General features: G+C 47.4%; 1 protein-coding gene across 1 annotated transcript in view; it reads right to left on the bottom strand.

Moving 5' to 3' along the window:
• Nucleotides 1-18,377, bottom strand: part of FRAS1 (Fraser extracellular matrix complex subunit 1) — a 200,981-nt gene that overhangs the window by 56,611 nt on the left and 125,993 nt on the right. Inside the window, exons 28-33 of the mRNA XM_048509698.1 lie at nucleotides 17,872-17,904; nucleotides 15,834-15,965; nucleotides 12,603-12,728; nucleotides 10,530-10,774; nucleotides 4,724-4,875; nucleotides 642-804 (exon numbers count right to left, since the gene is read on the bottom strand). Coding sequence (XP_048365655.1) covers nucleotides 642-804; nucleotides 4,724-4,875; nucleotides 10,530-10,774; nucleotides 12,603-12,728; nucleotides 15,834-15,965; nucleotides 17,872-17,904 — 851 coding nt within the window. The remainder of the gene's footprint in view (nucleotides 1-641; nucleotides 805-4,723; nucleotides 4,876-10,529; nucleotides 10,775-12,602; nucleotides 12,729-15,833; nucleotides 15,966-17,871; nucleotides 17,905-18,377) is intronic.

Below are 18,377 nucleotides of genomic sequence, written 5' to 3' on the forward strand. Positions count from 1 at the left end.
TGTATTTTGCATTGTACCCCTGCATCCTGACTCTTTTCCTTGAAACCCCCTTCCCGCCTTCTAACTGGGATAATAGGGCTCAGATATCTGCATTCCAATTTGTATCCAACAAAGAGAGCTCTGGATTTTAAAAACTTATACCCGGAAAATCCTCTTCGTCTCTAAGCTGCTATTGGACTTGAATCTAGGTCTTCCAATGCAGGCCAACATAGCAACCCTCCCAAATCATTCTTTCCACTCTTTCTCTTTTAATCAGTCACAACTGGAGTGTTTAAAAAAAGGACTTCACAGCAGCAGCTTTTCAAAAGCAACAGGAGACTGCTGGGGTAAAGGGGAAAAAACTTGATTCTGTGGGCTTGCTCCATTCATAGATGCACTGGATCCAACCCACAGTATCCTAGTGCCTTACGGTTGTCATAGTTTTTGCCAAATTCTGCTTTTGATGTCTGCCTGTTTGATGTCTAACATCAATGACATTCTGTAGAAGAAGCAAATCAAAGGTTTATCTTTGCATCCCAGCTACCCCTTTTCAACCTTCTGTGCAGGCCATTTCTGCAAAACCTAAAACGTGAGAGAATTATACTCGGTCCGTGCCAAGTGTACCCTGCTACAATGCGGACCCTGTCAGGCGATTTACGTACCGTGATACGGTCGGCAAAAGCAACGACGTCCAGCGTGCCCTGGGCATCTGTGATTGTGATGGTGAACATTTGACTGTCAAGTTGGTTGTTGTCAGCATCAAACACGGCAAAGTGGAAAACGTCGGTGACTGGTTGATCGACGGCGGCAAAGTCTGTGGAATATCTGCACATGACAGAGGGAGGGGGAGAGAAGCTGAATCACGTTGACAGCCGGATGAAAGGCTTTCTCCTCCTTCCCTGTCTCCACACAATGAGGTGACAATTTAATCTTCTTCACCTCCATTTCGTCTGCTTGGGGGAAAAAAAAAAAGAACCTGCAGTTTTATGTTACTGGGTGAGATACGATGAAGGGGAAAAAGTTACTCTGACAGCCCCGAAGAAGGGCCAGTGATAACAAACAGCTACATTTGGTGCACTCAGATCCTACAGCGGTGTTAAAAGCAGAGACGGGGCTTGGAAGGCTGTTGTTACAAGAAACCGAAATTGTGGGACAGGTTTTTGCTGGGGAAAGAAAACCACGTACAAAGAGCTGACAGAAGTTTGAGGAAGACCTCAGGTTCTCAAGCCTGCCAGCCGATGGGGCTGCTAGGCCCCTTCCGCACATGCAGAATAATGCATTTTCAATCCACTTTCACAATTGTTTGAAAGTGGATTTTGCTGTTTCGTCCAGTAAAATCCAGCTGCAAAGTGCGTTGAAAATGGATCGAAAGCGCATTATTCTGCATGTGCGGGAGGGACCCAAGTCCCTGGAGAAGCAACAAGACGTTTAACTGTGGCTGCTGCAGCCATGACCAGGAAGAAGAAGAAGAAGAAGAAGAAGAAGAAGAAGAAGAAGAAGAAGAAGAAGAAGAGGAGGAGGAGGAGGAGGAGGAGGAGGAGGAGGAGAGGAGAAGAAGAGGAGGAGGAGGAGGAGGAGGAGGTGTTTGGATTTATATCCCCCCTTTCTCTCCTGCAGGAGACTCAAAGAGGCTTACAATCTCCTTGCCCTTCCCCCCTCACAACAAACACCCTGTGAGGTGGGTGGGGCTGAGAGAGCTCTGAGAAGCTGTGACTAGCCCAAGGTCACCCAGCTGGCGTGTGTGGGAGTGCACAGGCTAATCTGAATTCCCCAGATAAGCCTCCACAGCTCAGGCGGCAGAGCTGGGAATCAAACCCAGTTCCTCCAGATTAGATACACGAGCTCTTAACCTCCTACGCCACTGCTGCTCACCAGCCCCAGCTGATAAAGGACCACGGCTGTGGCTGCAGTGCTGGGACTCAAGGCAGAGACCAAGGTTAAGCAGCAGAGCAGCAGTTTTGCATGCAAAAGATCTCAGGTTTGTTTGTTTGTTTATTTAATGTAGGTTCAATCCCCGGCGTCTCTAGCTAAAAGGATCAGGTAGCTTCACACCCTGGTGAGTCATTGCTAGTCTGAGAAGACAGTACCGATTTTGATGGACCGATGATATAATTCAATTTAAAGCAGCTCATATGTGTTTACTGCTTCAAAAGAAGAAGAGTTTGGATTTATACCCCACCTTTCTCTCCTGTAAGGAGACTCAAGGTGGCTTACAAGCTCCTTTCCCCCACTCTTCCCACAACAGACACCTGCAGTGGTGGGATCCAAACATTTTAGTAACAGGTTCCCATGGTGGTGGGAATCAAACTGTGGCTTAGCACCAATGGGGCTGGGCGGGGCACGACGGGGGCATGGCCGGGCATTCCGGGGCGGGGCATTCCTGGGCGGGGCTGTGGCAAGGACACAGCCGCTGCACCGGTCCTTGGGCGGGAAACGAATGCACGCAGGCGCAGGCTGCCATGCACACCGGTGCACCTCCTGCTAGACTGCTTCAAGTTCTGCACGCTACTGCTGAGAGGAGGGGCGTAACTAAGGCAAAAATCACGTGGCAAAATCGCCAATTAGTAACCCCCTCTCGGCACACACAAATAATTAGTAACCTACTCTCAGGAACCTGTGAGAACCTGCTGGATCCCACCTCTGCTTGTGAGGCAGGTGGGGCTGAGAGAGTTCTGAGAGAACTGTGACTAGCCCAAGGTCACCCAGCAGGAATGTAAGAGTGCAGAAACACATCTGGTTCACCAGATAAGCCTCTGCCTCTCAGGTGGAGGAGTGGGGAATCAAACCCGGTTCTCTAGATTAGAATCCACCTGCTCTTAACCATTACACCACACTTTCCATGTGAGGGCAGAAAGCTATTCCTGTTGGCAGCAGAGGACAGGACACACAATAATGGGCATAAATTATGGGGAACAAGGTTCTGACTGGATATTAGGGGTTGTTGCAACGGAGGAATCAGCTGCCACGGAGGCGGTGAGCTTCTCATCACTGGCAGTCATTAAGCAGCAGCTAGACAAACACTTGTCTGGGTTGCTCTAGGCCAGAGGTGGCCAACCTATGGTGTGCCAGATGTTCATGGACCCATCAGCCCCTGGCAGCATGGCCAATTGACAGGGCTGATGGGAATTGTAGTCCATGAACAACTGGCACGCCATAGGTTGGCCACCCCTGCTCTAGGCTGATTCTGCATTGAGCTGGGGGGTGGGACTAGATGGCCTGTATGGTCCCTGCCAACTCTATGATTCTCTATGGAGTCCAAGACGGCAGAGAAGTGGTGTCAAAGGTCAGGAAGAGGAAGGCAGAAGAGCAGAGAGATGAAGCCCAAAAAGCTAAAGGATTCAGAGCCACAGCAGGAAGACAGCTAGGTCAGAGAGACAGCGGGGGCAGCTCTGCGTGCGGAAGCAAAGGGATGCCAGCCAAAGTGCAAGGCCCACACAATAGTGTGACCAGACGTCCCGCTTTGGCGGGACAGTCCCACATTTAATCAATTTGTCCCATGTCCCATGGGGTTTTTTAAATGTCCCGATTTTTGGAAGGCTACCGCACTGCCTTCTGGGGCACTCCCCTTTTCCCGCCCTGTGACAGGGCGGGAAACCAGGGAGTGCCCCAGAAGGCAGTGTGCTCCTGCGGCCGCGTGCGCGCGCGTCCTGCCTTAAAAAGGTGAAAATCTGGTCACCTTACCAGACGACCAGCATATGCCGGGTTCCTTGAAGAAAAGCCCCACAGCCTTGGGACAGACATTGCATTGCAAATAATGCCGTAGTAGCTCAAAAAATCTTTTACCAATGGTGGAAGAGGGACCATGAACAAAGCACAAGCAGACATTTCGCTCTAATGCAGCCCGAAGCTGTTGTACAAACACTCCGTCTCCAGTCACGACACAGAGAATTGAATGTGGGACCGTGTGTATGCAAAGCGGGTGCTCTACCACTATTATCCTGGGGAGAGGATGTAGAGCTGCTATAGTCAATCCTCGACATCTCCAGATCAAAGCATCAGGCTGAGGGTGAAGCAAAGGGCCGTAACCTGGAAAGCCTTGACCAATCAGAGCATACAATATTGGCAACGGTAGACCAAAAGTCTGGCTCAGAATAAGGCAGCTTCGTGCATTTGGTTCCAGAATTTCATAGGCCAGAGCTCGCTGTAGTAATTTCGTCCACAAAACCTCAAAAGAGAAACGATTTGTCCAGAGGTGGGATCCAGCAGGTTCTCACAGGTTCCCGAGAGTAGGTTACTAATTATTTGTGTGTGCCGAGAGGGGGTTACTAATTGGAGATTTTGCCACGTGATTTTTGCCTTAGTTACGCCCCTCCTCCGCTCCTCAGCAGTAGCGCACAGAACTTGAAGCAGTCTAGCAGGAGGTGCACCGGCGTGCATGGCAGCCTGAGCCTGCGTGCATTCGTTTCCCGCCGAAGGACCGCTGCAGCAGCTGCGTCCTTGCCACAGCCCCGCCCAGGAATGCTCCACCCCCGGAATGCCCGGCCACGCCCTCGTCGCACCCCGCCCAGCCCCATTGGCACTACGCCACAGTTTGAATCCCACCACCATGGGAACCTGTTACTAAAATCTTTGGATCCCACCACTGGATTTTGTCAGAACTTCTCCCACAACAGACTCTGAAATAAACGAAACATTGCTGAGGTTAAATACATGGTTTCTCCTGAAGATGGCACTGTGGATTTCTGATTGGTTCTGGAAGGAAGAGCAATACGGGTTGTGGCTTCGAACATTTGTTTCGGGTTACCTGATTCTTTGGTCATTGACGTCTTCCATTGTGAAATTATAGATCTCAGAAAACTCCTCCGAATGTGGCCCCGGAGATATTTGCAAAAGCGAACCATACATGGGAAGTGAAATTAACTGAATCCTTATCTTGGAATCAGGGGAGTTATTGTCCTGAGGAGAAAAATTAGATTTTTTAAAAATAAAAAAGCAGGATTAATACAGGTAATCTGGTTAACATAGCTAAAACAGAACAGGTGGAAGGAGGGAAGATTCTGTATTTTAATGCTGGGCCAAAATAAAACTTTTGAGGCAGTTCTATGGGACTAGTGAAAACTTTTGGGGGGCGCATCATCCGGCTGTCAAGTCAGTTTGATGAACTGATTACAAATCTTGCCATTGATGAAAAAGGTCCTTTGATTTGCCTGGCAATTGACACTCCCCCGCTCCCCAATTTTATTTATTTATGTTAAAAATTGTATCTCACCTCTCAACCAGTTCCTGGGGTGGTCAACAACATATTTAAAACAATTAAATTCCCTAGAATAGAATATCACTGAATTTAAAGAACTAAAACAGCAGGTGATAAAAGTTTTAGGCAACAAGAAACATTAAAATCTGTGATTCAATAGCAAAAGCACAAGCAATGGACTTGAAAACAAAACCCACAGTTCAAACAGCAAAGAGGAAGAATACCTGTCAAAAGACTAAATAAGGGCCAGCGGAAAGAGAGAAAATCTGATACCAAGTCAGTATCCAAGGACAGTCATTCCAAAACTGGGGTGCCATAACTAGAAAGTCCCTGCTCCGAGCTTCTGCTCCAAAAAACAGAGAGAGGTGAACAGGGCCTCAGATATAAAAAGCTCAAAAATGATTTAAGAAGAAGAAGAAGAGTTGGATTATATCCCTCTCTCTCTCCTGTAAGGAGACTCAAAGGGGCTGACAATCTCCTTTCCCTTCTTCCCCCGCCGCCCTCCCCACAACAAACACCCTGTGAGGCAGGTGGGGCTGAGAGAGCTCTGAAAAGTTGTGACTGCCGTGTTTCCCCGAAAATAAGACAGTGTCTTATATTAATTTTTGCTCCCAAAGATGCATTGTGCCTTATTTTCAGGGGATGTCTTATTTTTCCGCTCCACAGCTGCATGCTCTGGTCGACGGGCATGCTTCCAAACAAAAACTTTGCTATGTCTTACTTTTGGGGGATGCTTTATATTTAGCACTTCAGCAAAACCTCTACTACATCTTATTTTCAGGGGATGTCTTATTTTCGGGGAAACAGGGTAGCCCAAGGTCACCCAGCTGGCGTGTGTTGGAGTGCACAGGCTAATCTGAATTCCCCAGATAAGCCTCCACAGCTCAGGTGGCAGAGCTGAGAATCAAACCTGGTTCCTCCAGATTAGAGTACCCCTGCTCTTAACCACTACGCCACTGCTGCTCCTGATTATTTATTTATACATTTATTTATTTATAAATCAGTGAGTGGAAAATCAATGAGTAAGTGTCACCTTCTGGGAAAGATATTCCTCCTCTTTGTTATGGGATGGAATGGCTGTTCAGAAACGGGCTAACGTGATATGTGGGGATCATTTATAAACAAAATACTGTTGTTTCATAAATATGGAAATTCATGTCCCTGCACATCATTAACAGACTGATTAAACACTCGTGATTAATAAATTATTTCTTTTAATAGGACAAGATTAATAATTTTATAGAATCATAATTCTCAGAAGTCCCTTAGAGCACAGGTGTCAAACTCACGGCCCTCCAGATGTTATGGACTACAGTTCCCATCATCCCCTGCCAGGCTGGCAGGGAATGATGGGAACTGTAGTCCATAACATCTGGAGGGCCGCGAGTTTGACACCTATGCCTTAGAGTCTTATTGCCTCATACAGTTCGTCCTGTCCTTTTTGAAATCATACTTTGCCCCCCTAACATCCTGAATATGGCAGCCACAAACCCTTTTTAGGTTGTGACTTAGAATTTATCCTCGTGGGGTGTTCATCCTCTTTTAAGCACTCTGCTATTTAAAGATAAGGGAACAAATCTTCAAAATGCTGACAGAGACTTCCAAGGTTCGCTCTCACATACCGCCACGTGGATTTATTTAAAGTCATACCGCTGAAGATGTCCACAAGGTCAAAACGAAGTCCATATCTGCTACTGAAGGCCCCGAAGCTCACACCCCCACACACTAAATCCACATAATTCAGCCCCCCTCCATATTATAACCTCATATATTGGTACTATGGGAATAGCAGAATTGCTGATCCATCCTTTTCTCCTCCCCACTACTCCCTAAAATGCAGAAAACACACACAAAGTCGAGGATAGAATCATAGAGTTGGAAGAGACCCCAAGGGCCATCAAGTCCAACCCCCTGCCATGCAGGAACATATAATCAAAGCACAACATGACAGCAATCACACAAATGCCATGCCCACATCTTGATGCGGCTTTTTGACGCTGGCACTGTTCTTCCCATGTGATCCTATCCTTCGAATCCTATCACAGCAGTCCCACCATCCCATAATAAGAAAATAAGAAAGAGCCTGCTGGATCAGACCAGAGTCCACCTAGTCCAGGACTCTGCTACTTGCAGTAGCCCACCAGGTGCCTTTGGGAGCTCACATGCAGGATGTAAAAGCAATGGCCGCCTGCTGCTGCTGCTGCTGCTGCTGCTCCTGAGCACCTGGTCTGCTAAGGCATTTGCAGTCTCAGATCAAGGAGGATAATGTGGCAACAGGGCCAGAAACAGATCACAGGTTAAAAGGAACACAACACACGAAGCGCCTGCCATTGAGATCACTCAAATGAATTAGCACAACTTCCAATATTAGAAGGAAAAGAAAACTATGGAGAGGAAAACATGACCAAACTTTTCCAAGAGATGCTCAAAAGATACTAAGCAGATACAACAGTTAGTTCTTGTCCAAAGGGTTCAGGGATGGCCATGAAGGCAAGCAAGCCAGACTTAATTTGCACTAAGGCCCCTCCTGCTCATGAAGAGTAATGCACTTTCAATCCACTTTCACAATTGTTCGAAAGTGGATTTTGCTATTCCGCTCAGTAAAATCAGGCTTCAAATTGCATTGAAAGTAGATTGAAAGTTCATTATTCTGCACGTGCAGAAGGGGCCGAAGTCTTAGATACCATTTTTCAATGCACAGCCACTGAATCAAATTACATTGAACCACGCTAATGACGACGACGACAACGAAGAAGAAGAAGAAGAAGAAGAAGAAGAAGGAGGAGGAGGAGGAGGAGGAGGAGGAGTTGGATTTATATCCCCCTTCCTCTCCTGTAAGGAGACTCAAAGGGACTAACTCCTTTCTCCCCCCCCCCCCCGTCCCACAACAAACACCATGTGAGGTGGGTGGGGCTGAGAGAGCTCAGAAGAACTGTGACTAGCCCAAGGTCACCCAGCTGGCGTGTGTTGGAGTGCCCAGGCTAATCTGAATTCCCCAGATAAGCCTCCACAGCTCTAGTGGCAGAGCAGGGAATCAAACCCTGTTCCTCCAGATTAGAATACACCTGCTCTTAACCACTATGCCAATGCTGCTTCAGAGAAGTACCTCTGAACATATCCAAAGTATCTTTTCTTTCACTTAGCCTCTACTTCCAGCTGCCATGTATCTGGCATGGGGGAGGGAGGATTTCCAAAATGAGAAGGGCTGAAACCCTACTACCCCTCTTTGTAGAAAACTACAGAGCATCCTAGAGTAAAATTGCACCCACTAGGTAGAACTGAGAAGGGAATAACTTTTGTTAAAGTTCGCCCTCCAATTGATGCAAACTAATAAATGCAGAAAACCTACGTGGGTTTCTGCACAAGCATGCTGGGAAATACTATACGGTCACAGTCCTGTTAACTCTAGAAGAAAATCTCCATCATTTTACGCATACATGGGTCAGTCCGTTCTACACAGGGTCTCGGTTGCCTACAGGGTGGATCTACAAAGAGGCTTAGAAGCACCTGACTCTTGGATTGGCTTAATTTTCATTGCACCCGCTGCCTTTCACCTCTAACTCAGCGTAACCTGCATGGTCCAAAATACCCGGCAAGAAAGAAAGAAGCCATTATTCCCCCTCTCTTGGCTTTTGGCAGCTGTAGGCGGGACACGCTAGAAACAGGCTATAAACCTTTTGCCAAGTAAGAACATTCAGAGGGATGCCGCTAGTTTATGTTACAGAAGGTCTCATTCGCACATTTACAACTTGGCCTGAGATCCCCCTTTTGTCTGTGTACAATAAAACGCTAGCAGAGATCCCAGGCAACGTGCCTGGATTTTGCTAGTAGCTCCCTAAAGTGCCAAAGCAAACAGGCCAAGTGTCCACCCGTGCAGGGATCAGAGTTGTGGCGTCTCAGGTTGCAAGAAGAGACGGCCCCCTTCATACCTTTGGCACAAGGTGTTGCCTCAGCCAGGCATGGGATGAGAAGCAGGAGAATGTAAAGAGCAGACCCTGATCTTGGAAGACAGCAAGTCAGCCTAGGCCAGGGGTGGCCAACCTATGGCACTCCAGATATTCATGGACTACAATTCCCATCAGCCTCTGCCAGCATGGCCAATTGACCATGCTGGCAGGGGGCTGATGGGAATTGTAGTCCATGAACATCTAGAGCGCCATAGGTTGGCCACCCCTGCCCCCTAGGCTTTGCTGTTGAGCAGTGCTCGGAGACAGGAACGGTGAGAAGAACAAGCCAAATCTCCGTGAGCCATTTGAACACTAGGTAGACCACAGTGGGGTAGTGTGACACAGCAGCATTTATGTGCAAGATGCTGGTGGTGGTACGGGACGGTTCTTGACCCAGAGATCCTGATAACCAGCCTGCTAAAGCTGCCAGCCTGCTAAACGAGCCAGCGTGGCTTAGTGGTTAAGAGCAGGTGGATTCTAATCTGGAGAACCGGGTTTGATTCCCCACTCCTCCACCTGAGTTGCCAAGGCTTATCTGGTGAGCCAGATGTGTTTCTGCACTCCTACATTCCTGCTGGGTGACCTTGGGCTAGTCACAGTTCTCTCAGAACTCTCTCAGCCCCACCTACCCCACAAGGTGTCTGTTGTGGGAAGAAGAAGGGAAAGGAGCTTGTAAGCCACTTTGAGTCTCCTTACAGGAGAGGAAGGTGATGTATAAATCCAAACTCTTCTTCTTCAGTCTCCAGATGGGTCCTGGAATCGTGACTGATCTCCAGGCTACAGAGACCCAGGAGAAAACAACAGCTTTGGAAGGCAGACTGTTTGGCGCCACCCTGCCAAACTGCATCTTCCCCAGGTTCTTCCCACCCACCCCGCCGCCCAAGTCTCTAGGAATTTCACAACCCGGAGTGGGCAACCCTAATTCTAATTCCAATTCCAAAGCCTTTATTGGCATTATAAATTACAGATTTAGTAAAAAGGGGCATTTATCTACTGAGACATTAAAACATTAAAATACATTAAAACAACGTTGAACATTCAAAACATTCACGCACACATAAAATAATTTAGCCGTTACTACTATGTAGGCAATGATTGCGCCTGACCAAATAGTTCCTTTAAAACACTTGCAACATTCTCACATACGAGATCACAGGAACCGTTGAGTAGAAAATTCATAACAGATGGTAGCCTGACATCGTTTGAGCTCTCTATCAATGGACAGATGTACATAGAGCGTAACGACTCGTATATTGGACATTCCAATATACCCTGATTTCCCTTGCCACTTGCTCTGCTCTTGCACTGCAGAAACCCACCCACATGAAACTATATGGGAAGACACAGTTGAAAGCTTCCTTCAGGCTGGAAAGGAAGACAGGCTTTCGGGAAATGTATGGCGGACTTACCGTATAAGCAAGGTGGGATCGAGTGATGACCGCAGAGCTTTTACTAGAAACCACGACACTCAGCGAGCAGCCAGGAGCCAACTGGGGCCCGTCGTCCATCAGCAGCACTTTCACTTTTAACACAGTTGTGGCGGAGGTCGTTCCATCCGATACGGAAATTTCCATCCCGTCCTCTGTTGTGGACGAGCCGTCGTGGATGTACTGCAAAGAATCCCGGGTGATTTCCTCATACGTGAAGGTATCGCCTTCCCAGAAAGAAAGGTCGAAATTAGAAGTTGCCTTTCGAAAGCCAAGCCGTCCCCATTCACTAAATTCAGAAATGTATCTAAACATAGGAACATAAGAACTAGCCTGCTGGATCAGACCAGAGTCCATCTAGTCCAGCACTCTGCTACTCGCAGTGGCCCACCAGGTGCCTTTGGGAGCTCACGTGCAGGATGTGAAAGCAATGGCCTTCTGCTGCTGCTGCTCCCGAGCACCTGGTCTGCTAAGGCATTTGCAATCTGAGATCAAGGAGGATCAAGATTGGTAGCCATAAATCGACTTCTCCTCCATAAATCTGGCCAAGCCATTTTTAAAGCTATCTAGGTTAGTGGCCATCACCACCTCCTGTGGCAGCATATTCCAAACACCAATCACACGTTGCGTGAAGAAGTGTTTCCTTTTATTAGTCCTAATCCCCCCCCCCCCCCCAAGCATTTTCAATGAATGCCCCCTGGTTCTAGTATTGTGAGAAAGAGAGAAAAATTTCTCTCTGTCAACATTTTCTACCCCATGCATAATTGTACAGACTTCAATCATATCCCCCCTCAGACGTCTCCTCTCCAAAAATATATATGCGGAACTTGCCGTATTGCACCTGGATGAAATGTTGCAGCACAGACTTCGCAAACTATTTAAAATGGAACAGAAGGCTCCATAAAAACCTGGTGCAAAGTGTCATCAAGTGATAGCTGACTATTGGAAGCCTTGCATGGTTTTCAAGGCGAGAGATGTTCAGAGGTAGTTTACCATGGCCTGCCTCCATGTCATGAATCTGGATTTCTTTGGTGATCCTATCCATATACTGCACCCTGTCTCAGCAAAAGTATGCTCAGGCTCTTGGAAGGTTCCTGAAGATCAATGGCTCTCCACGCTGAAATTCTCTCCTAGGACTTCTCTCCAAAAAGACATTCTTTCCGCACATGCAGAATAATGCACTTTCAAACTGCTTTCAGTGCTCTTTGAAGCTGTGTGGAATAGCAAAATCCATTTGCAAACAGTTGTGAAAGTGGTTTGAAAACACATTATTTTGCGTGTGCGGAAGGGGCATCAGTGATTTTTTTTTCTTTTCACAAACTGCCTCCATGCAGGAAAATGAGGGAACGGTACCACTGGTGAACTCCGGCACAAGCATTCATTTTGTGGCAAATACATGGGCCACCAAGTTGTTGCATGCAGCCGGTGTATGTACATAAGCATGTATGAATGTATATATAGTCAAGTTGCAATTGGCTTTTGGTGATCCCAGCAAGGAATATGGGAAGTGGGCAGCAGAGGTGGTTTGCCATGGCCTTCTTTTGCAGAGCCTTCTTTGGTGGTCTCCCATTCAAGAACTGACCCTGCTTAGTTTCCGAGTACTGAGGAGAGTGGGCTATACTGTGCGGCCTTCTCTCCTGCTTGTGTGTGCGCGCGCGTGCGCGCGCAAAGTGCCACCCAATCACAACCAACTTATAGTGGTTTGCCATTGCGAAGGTGGTTTGCCATTGCCTTCCTCTACACAGCCTTCCTTCTGGTCTCCCATCCAGTTACTGACCCTGGTTAGCTTCTGAGATCTGACGAGATTGGGCTACACCAGGGGTCTGCAACCTGCAACTCTCCAGATGTCCATGAACATCTGGAGAGCCACAGGTTGCAGACCCCTGGGCTACACCTTTACTCATAGTAAAATAAACCCTTAAATAGAACTTTACATGCACATAGTTTCCTCTACAGGGAAATATATCTAAGTACATGAAAAGCATATATGAAATAACTGAGTTTATGAAAAAATACCATGCAAAAAACCGCACATGAAACTTCTGCCCAGCTCACCAGCACTCATATGGTTGGGAAATCCAGCGCTGTGCTTGAGGAGAACTCCGTGATGGGGAGGATCCACCAACTCAAAGAAGAGGTCTTTGGGAGCTGCGTGTGTGTCACCAAGTTCCAGTTGTATCCCTGAATTGTTCACACACAGAAGGGGAGGGGGGAACAATGTTTATTTAGTTGGATTTTCAGTCTATCCCATTGTCAGAGGGCAGAATAGTTACATTTCACAAAACATGTTACAGGAGGGGAACAGCGCTAACACACTAAACAGACTACATAGGCACCAGAGGCGTATCGGGGAGAAATGGCGCCCAAAGACAACTCCTTTTCTGGGCGCCCACCCCCACACTCCCCCATGCTCAGGGGCGGGCTCAGGGGCGGGGCTCAGGGGTATGGCCACACCCCCAACCTCCCTGCAGGTTGGTTCCTGAGCCGGCCTGCAGGGGGGCAGGGTGGGGCTTGGTGACGTGTGGCACATGCTGTTTGGTTACATGGGGGAGTGTCCGGCGCCCCCCCACATGAACAAAAGGCATGCACCCAGGGTCATGGGTGACCCTATGTCCCTATAGGCTAGGGGTGGCCAACCTATGGTGCTCCAGATGTTTATGGACTACAATTCCCATCAGCCTATTGGCCATGCTGACAGGGGCTGATAGGAACTGTAGTCCATGAACATCTGGAGCACCATAGGTTGGCACCCCTGCAATAGGCCACACGTCTCTGATGTACACCATTATGAATCTGATATAGTACAGGTTCAACAGAGAACATTCAAGTACATTCAAGCAACCATGTCCAATTCAGAATCCAAAATCGTATCCACTTTGGGCTAATGTGAGTCGACTGAAGACGAAAAGGAGTACACATTGCTGAGCAAATCCTTGAGACACTGTGGAGAATGTGTTTGCAATTCTTATATAGTCCAGTCAAGGTCACTTATTCTCCAAGAGAAATCCGAGAATGTAAGGATTTCATGCCTTCTGCTGCGAATGAGCATAAATGTCCAATTTGCATAGGGAATAGCAATATTGAAAATCTCCTGCTTATGTTGTCAACGTATGCATATTTTCCAACACCCAATAAGGATTCAGAATTTGTGTTGATTTCAGCATCTTTTTAAGTGCTCCAAGATGTTTACTTTCCTTTTATTTTAAACTTAAACCCCGCTCCCCTCCAGGTCTGGGTGGCTCACAACAGCTCAATAAACAATCATTCAACAACGATAAAACATACAAAACCTTAACATACAACATGGTAATATAATAGTCTATCAATTGGTGCCCGATAACCTACATCCCAGATGACTGCCAAAACCAAGCAGACTTGCTGATAAGGTGGAAAACTGGCATCAACCATGGTGAATATACACCCCGAAACAGGAGAAATGCATGGTGGCAAACACATTTATCGTGTGGATGAACGTTAAGCCAAGATTTTCTGCAGTTTCCTGTCAAGACGACCCTTGGATGTGAACAAGATGTTCAGCCACAAGCTAGGACACAATCAGTGGACACAATCACAAAATGGCTGCCACAGGAGGCTGAGCCAACCACGAAATGTCAGGGAGCAAGATGATGCACAACCGTAACAGAACTCTTCAACATTTCAAGCAGAAGCTCCGTTTTGCACAATCAGGTCTCCCGTAGTCAGCTAGAAGCCCGGCTGGGGGGAAAAAAACCTCATCTGACCCCACCAGCTTTCTACAAACACTTGGAATTGGCACAGGGGCCAAGTTGGAGGCTGCCACGGGAACGGACCCTTCTGCACAAACCTTTTAAAACGTTTTGATGCAGGAAATAAAACATTTCCTCCATGTAGTTCCACACTGTTTTTATCCCAAATGTTATTTCCAGCCTCAAAATGTTTTGAACGAATCCCCTTTTAAAGCAATTCTCGGGCTGAAAGGTTTCAAAAACGTCTTCAGTTGTTGTGAGATCTATTGATTGCGTTTCCTACGCTTCTCTGCTTCTCTGAACTTCCTCCTCAGTGCCATTTTCTGAGCTCACTCAGTTCCCCCTCGTCTATGTGCAGCATTTCTCTTTTATTTTCGGGGGGGGGGGGGGGGGCTTCAAAGCATCAAGTATTTAAGGCAGTGATGGCGAACCTTTTTGAGACCGAGTGCCCAAACTGCAACCCAAACCCCACTTATTTATCACAAAGTGCCAACCCGGCAATTTAACCTGAATGCTGAGGTTTTAGTTTAGAAAAAAAACGGTTGGCTCCTTCTTCCTCTGCCCCACCTGCTCAAGCAGGGGCTAGCCTGCTCTAGCCTCCAGCAAGTCCCACGTGCACCGCTCTGTGCCTCTCTAGCATCTCTGCCTCCTCTGCGCGCCCCCCCTCAGGCAGCAGCCACCCGGAGCACAGGCACCAGCCCCGCCAGCCGAGTCCCCCCTGCTCACCACGGTGCGCGCACATTGTACTCAGTGGCCCAGGTCAGTCTGTGTGAGTGTGTGTGTGATTTTCCGCCCCCCTCATGATGAACTCTGTGTGCGCGTGCCCACAGAGAGGGCTCCGAGTGCCACCTCTGGCACCCGTGCCATAGGTTCGCCATCACTGATTTAAGGAGTATAGAATGCATTTATGATGACTGAGGCTGAGATTAAGCTTGGGAGAGCCACTCTTATCTCACCTCAGTCTTGGGTTCTTTTCCCTCCTAATGACTCCAGACCAGCTGATTGTTCAAGGATTTATTGTAAAAGTTCAAAACAAAGAAATAAAACATAAATGCAGTAAGAGATTGCTCAACTGGTCACATTCCTTTTGGTTCCTTGTCCCCATTCCGGGAACCCATGGCCCAGAGATGCTTCTCTGACCACGTCTCAAGATGGAATTCAAAAACCTTTGTTTTCCCCCTCTCAGGAAAACTCTGTTCAGGCCACGAGGTAACTTAGGCCTTTGAAGTTTCATCCTAGCACCTCTGCATAGTTTCCTGTCCTCCCTCCAGGAGATCAAAAGGCAAAGATGCTTTTTACAGTCATATGTGACTTCCCTTTACTGTAGCGATAGCATCATTCCATGACAGCATTACTAGGCTGCAAAGCACTGAAGCATTGATTCAACACAGAACTTTTTAAAACAGGGAAAAAAATCCATGTAATGGTAGCCAGGAATCATTTCAAGGAGGTGAGTGCAGACATACATCATTGTAAAAGGGAGGGGAGGATTGAAAACGTTTTAGAGGATTCGTGCAGAAGCCAAACGGAATCTGATACATGCTTGCTGGCTGCTTCTTACCAATTGTAGCTCTGCCTCCTTGGCTGACCTCCAGGATCGGTGCTGTAATCTGGAATAATGGATGTTGCTCATCAGTGGAGAACAAGTGGATTGTAAACACCATTTCAGGAGTCGTATGTTCACCATCAGACACTAAAAGAAATCATTTAAGCAACATGTCATGGATTAAGAACCAATCATTTTCGAAGCAGCTTCTGTAGTCTCTATGTCCAAGGGGAACGAGCAGGACACATTGAGGATATGAGTCTATCCTTGCAGTTTTATTATTAGATTTTCTCCCAGTCGTTCTCCAAGGAGCTCATGGTGGTATATGCAGTACCCTCCCCCTGCAACTACAAAATAGCAGAGGAGAACTGCTTTTCAGCAAGGGGGTGCAGAAAAGGGTATTTTCCACACCTGCGCTTTCCACCCACAACACCTCTCCCCTCCGCAAAACACCTCTCTTGGATGCATGTTTACTCCACCGGGGAAAAACGTTCCTGCCCAGGAACTACGATCGCAAAAAGAGGCCCAAAGAAGCTCATCCCTCTGGGATACCCCTGTGTTGCGTGCCATTCCATCATTGGCACGCCCAATATAACATCTAACCTACACTGCTACCCCCCGTTTGGCCTTGGGTCCGGGCGCCATACTTTTATACTTTTATAATCTTACTGTTATATATATTGTACTGATGCTACTTGTTTTATGGATTCTGTAAATTGTTTTAACCTGTTTTAATTTATTTATTCTGTGTATTGTTTTTGGCCAATCGTATGTAATATTGTGTCTGGCCTAGTGTACACTGCCCAGAGCCCTTCAGGGATGGGTGGTTTATAAATAAATGAATGAATGAATGAATGAATGAATGAATGAATGAATGAATGAATGAATGAATGAATGAATGAATGAATGAATGAATGAATGAATGAATGAATAAAATCTTGTAGGTATACAAGAGAGGGAGGGTCTTTTCAGTGGCAGCCCCACAGTTGTACAAAAATCTTCCCAGGGAAGTGTGCCTACACCCTCCATCTTTAGGCCCCCTTCCACACATGCAGAATAATGCACTTTCAATCCACTTTCACCATTGTTTGCAAGTGGATGTTGCTATTCCGGCCAGTACAATCCAGCTGCAAAGTGCATTGAAAGTGGATTAAAAGTGCATTATTCTGCATGTGCGGAAGGGGCCTAGGAGGCAGCTGAAGAGGGTTTTATGTATGACCACATTTGATTACTTCTTCTGCCTATTGGCCGATTTAAATTACTAACATTGTAAGCTGCCTTGAGTTCCTATAAGGCTACTAAATATTTTTAAATAAATAAACAAACAAATACAAATGAGGGAGGGGATTTCAAGGAAAAAGAAGCAGACGGAGATTGAGTTTAGAATCACTTTCCCTTTGTGCTTGTGGCATTCATCTTTTAATTGTGCAGCTGTGTGGGGTTTTCCACGCTCTGGTCTACCACCAAACATGCTCCTTCTGGCCTGGAGCCAGAGGCAGAGTGAGGGAGAGCCATGTCCAGGACACCCGTGTGCCCTGCGCCCCTGCCGCAGCGCCCTCCACCCAGAGGTGGGATCCAGCAGATTCTCACAGGTTCCCGAGAGTAGGTTACTAATTATTTGTGTGTGCCGAGAGGGGGTTACTAATTGGCAGCCTGCGCCTGCGTGCATTCGTTTCCCGCCCAAGGACCGGCGCAGCGGCTGCGTCCTTCCCACAGCCCCGCCCAGGAATGCCCCACCGCTGGAATGCCCGGCCACGCCCTCGTCGTGGCAGCCACAGGGAGTGGCGTAGCGCCAACTGGGTGTGTGCCCGGGCCTGGTGCTACGCCACAGTTTGAATCCCACCACCATGGGAACCTGTTACTAACATTTTTGGATCCCCCCACTGCCTCCACCCCTGCCCCGGAATGCCACACCACGCCCACGCCCCAGAACACCAGGCCCGGGGCACACACCCAGTTGGCGCTACGCCACTCCCTGTGGCTGCCACTTCTCAGAAACTAGTAAAGAAGAAAGCGAGCAGATACAACAAAACACAAACACAAGGTGATGTACCTGTAAAACGGAAGTTGATGGATTCTGGAAGACCTGGAAGGAAAAATACAACAAGAAAACTGTTGATTTCAGTGTGTTGAAAAAGGAAATTATAAACCGCCTTGATCCACATACCACTTAAGTCTCACTATACGGAGGGCTTAAATCCAAGCCATTGGCCTGAACTCTTTGTGGAGTAAGGAAAGCTAATGCAAGAATATCTTGGGTGAATCAGATTTTAGATTAGGTCTCTTTTCAGCGCGCCCCCATTAAAAAGTCAGGCTTTCTCAACTGAAGGTTCGATCAGCTTGCAGTCGATTTAAAAAAAAGAAATTGTTGAAGGTTCTCTGGAAGAGATGGTTAAGCCTTTTCTACCATACATCTTTGCACATTTAAATTTTATCCTCACACACCTGCAAACTACTTTTTGGGTTGGGAGCGAGACAGATACAGAGAAGTGACTGACACTGGGGAGAAAGCACGAAGCAAAACCTCTCTTCTAGAAATGATGCCTTCTTGATCTTCCA

This window comes from Sphaerodactylus townsendi, linkage group LG10 (assembly GCF_021028975.2).
Source record: "Sphaerodactylus townsendi isolate TG3544 linkage group LG10, MPM_Stown_v2.3, whole genome shotgun sequence".
Lineage (NCBI taxonomy): Eukaryota > Metazoa > Chordata > Lepidosauria > Squamata > Sphaerodactylidae > Sphaerodactylus > Sphaerodactylus townsendi.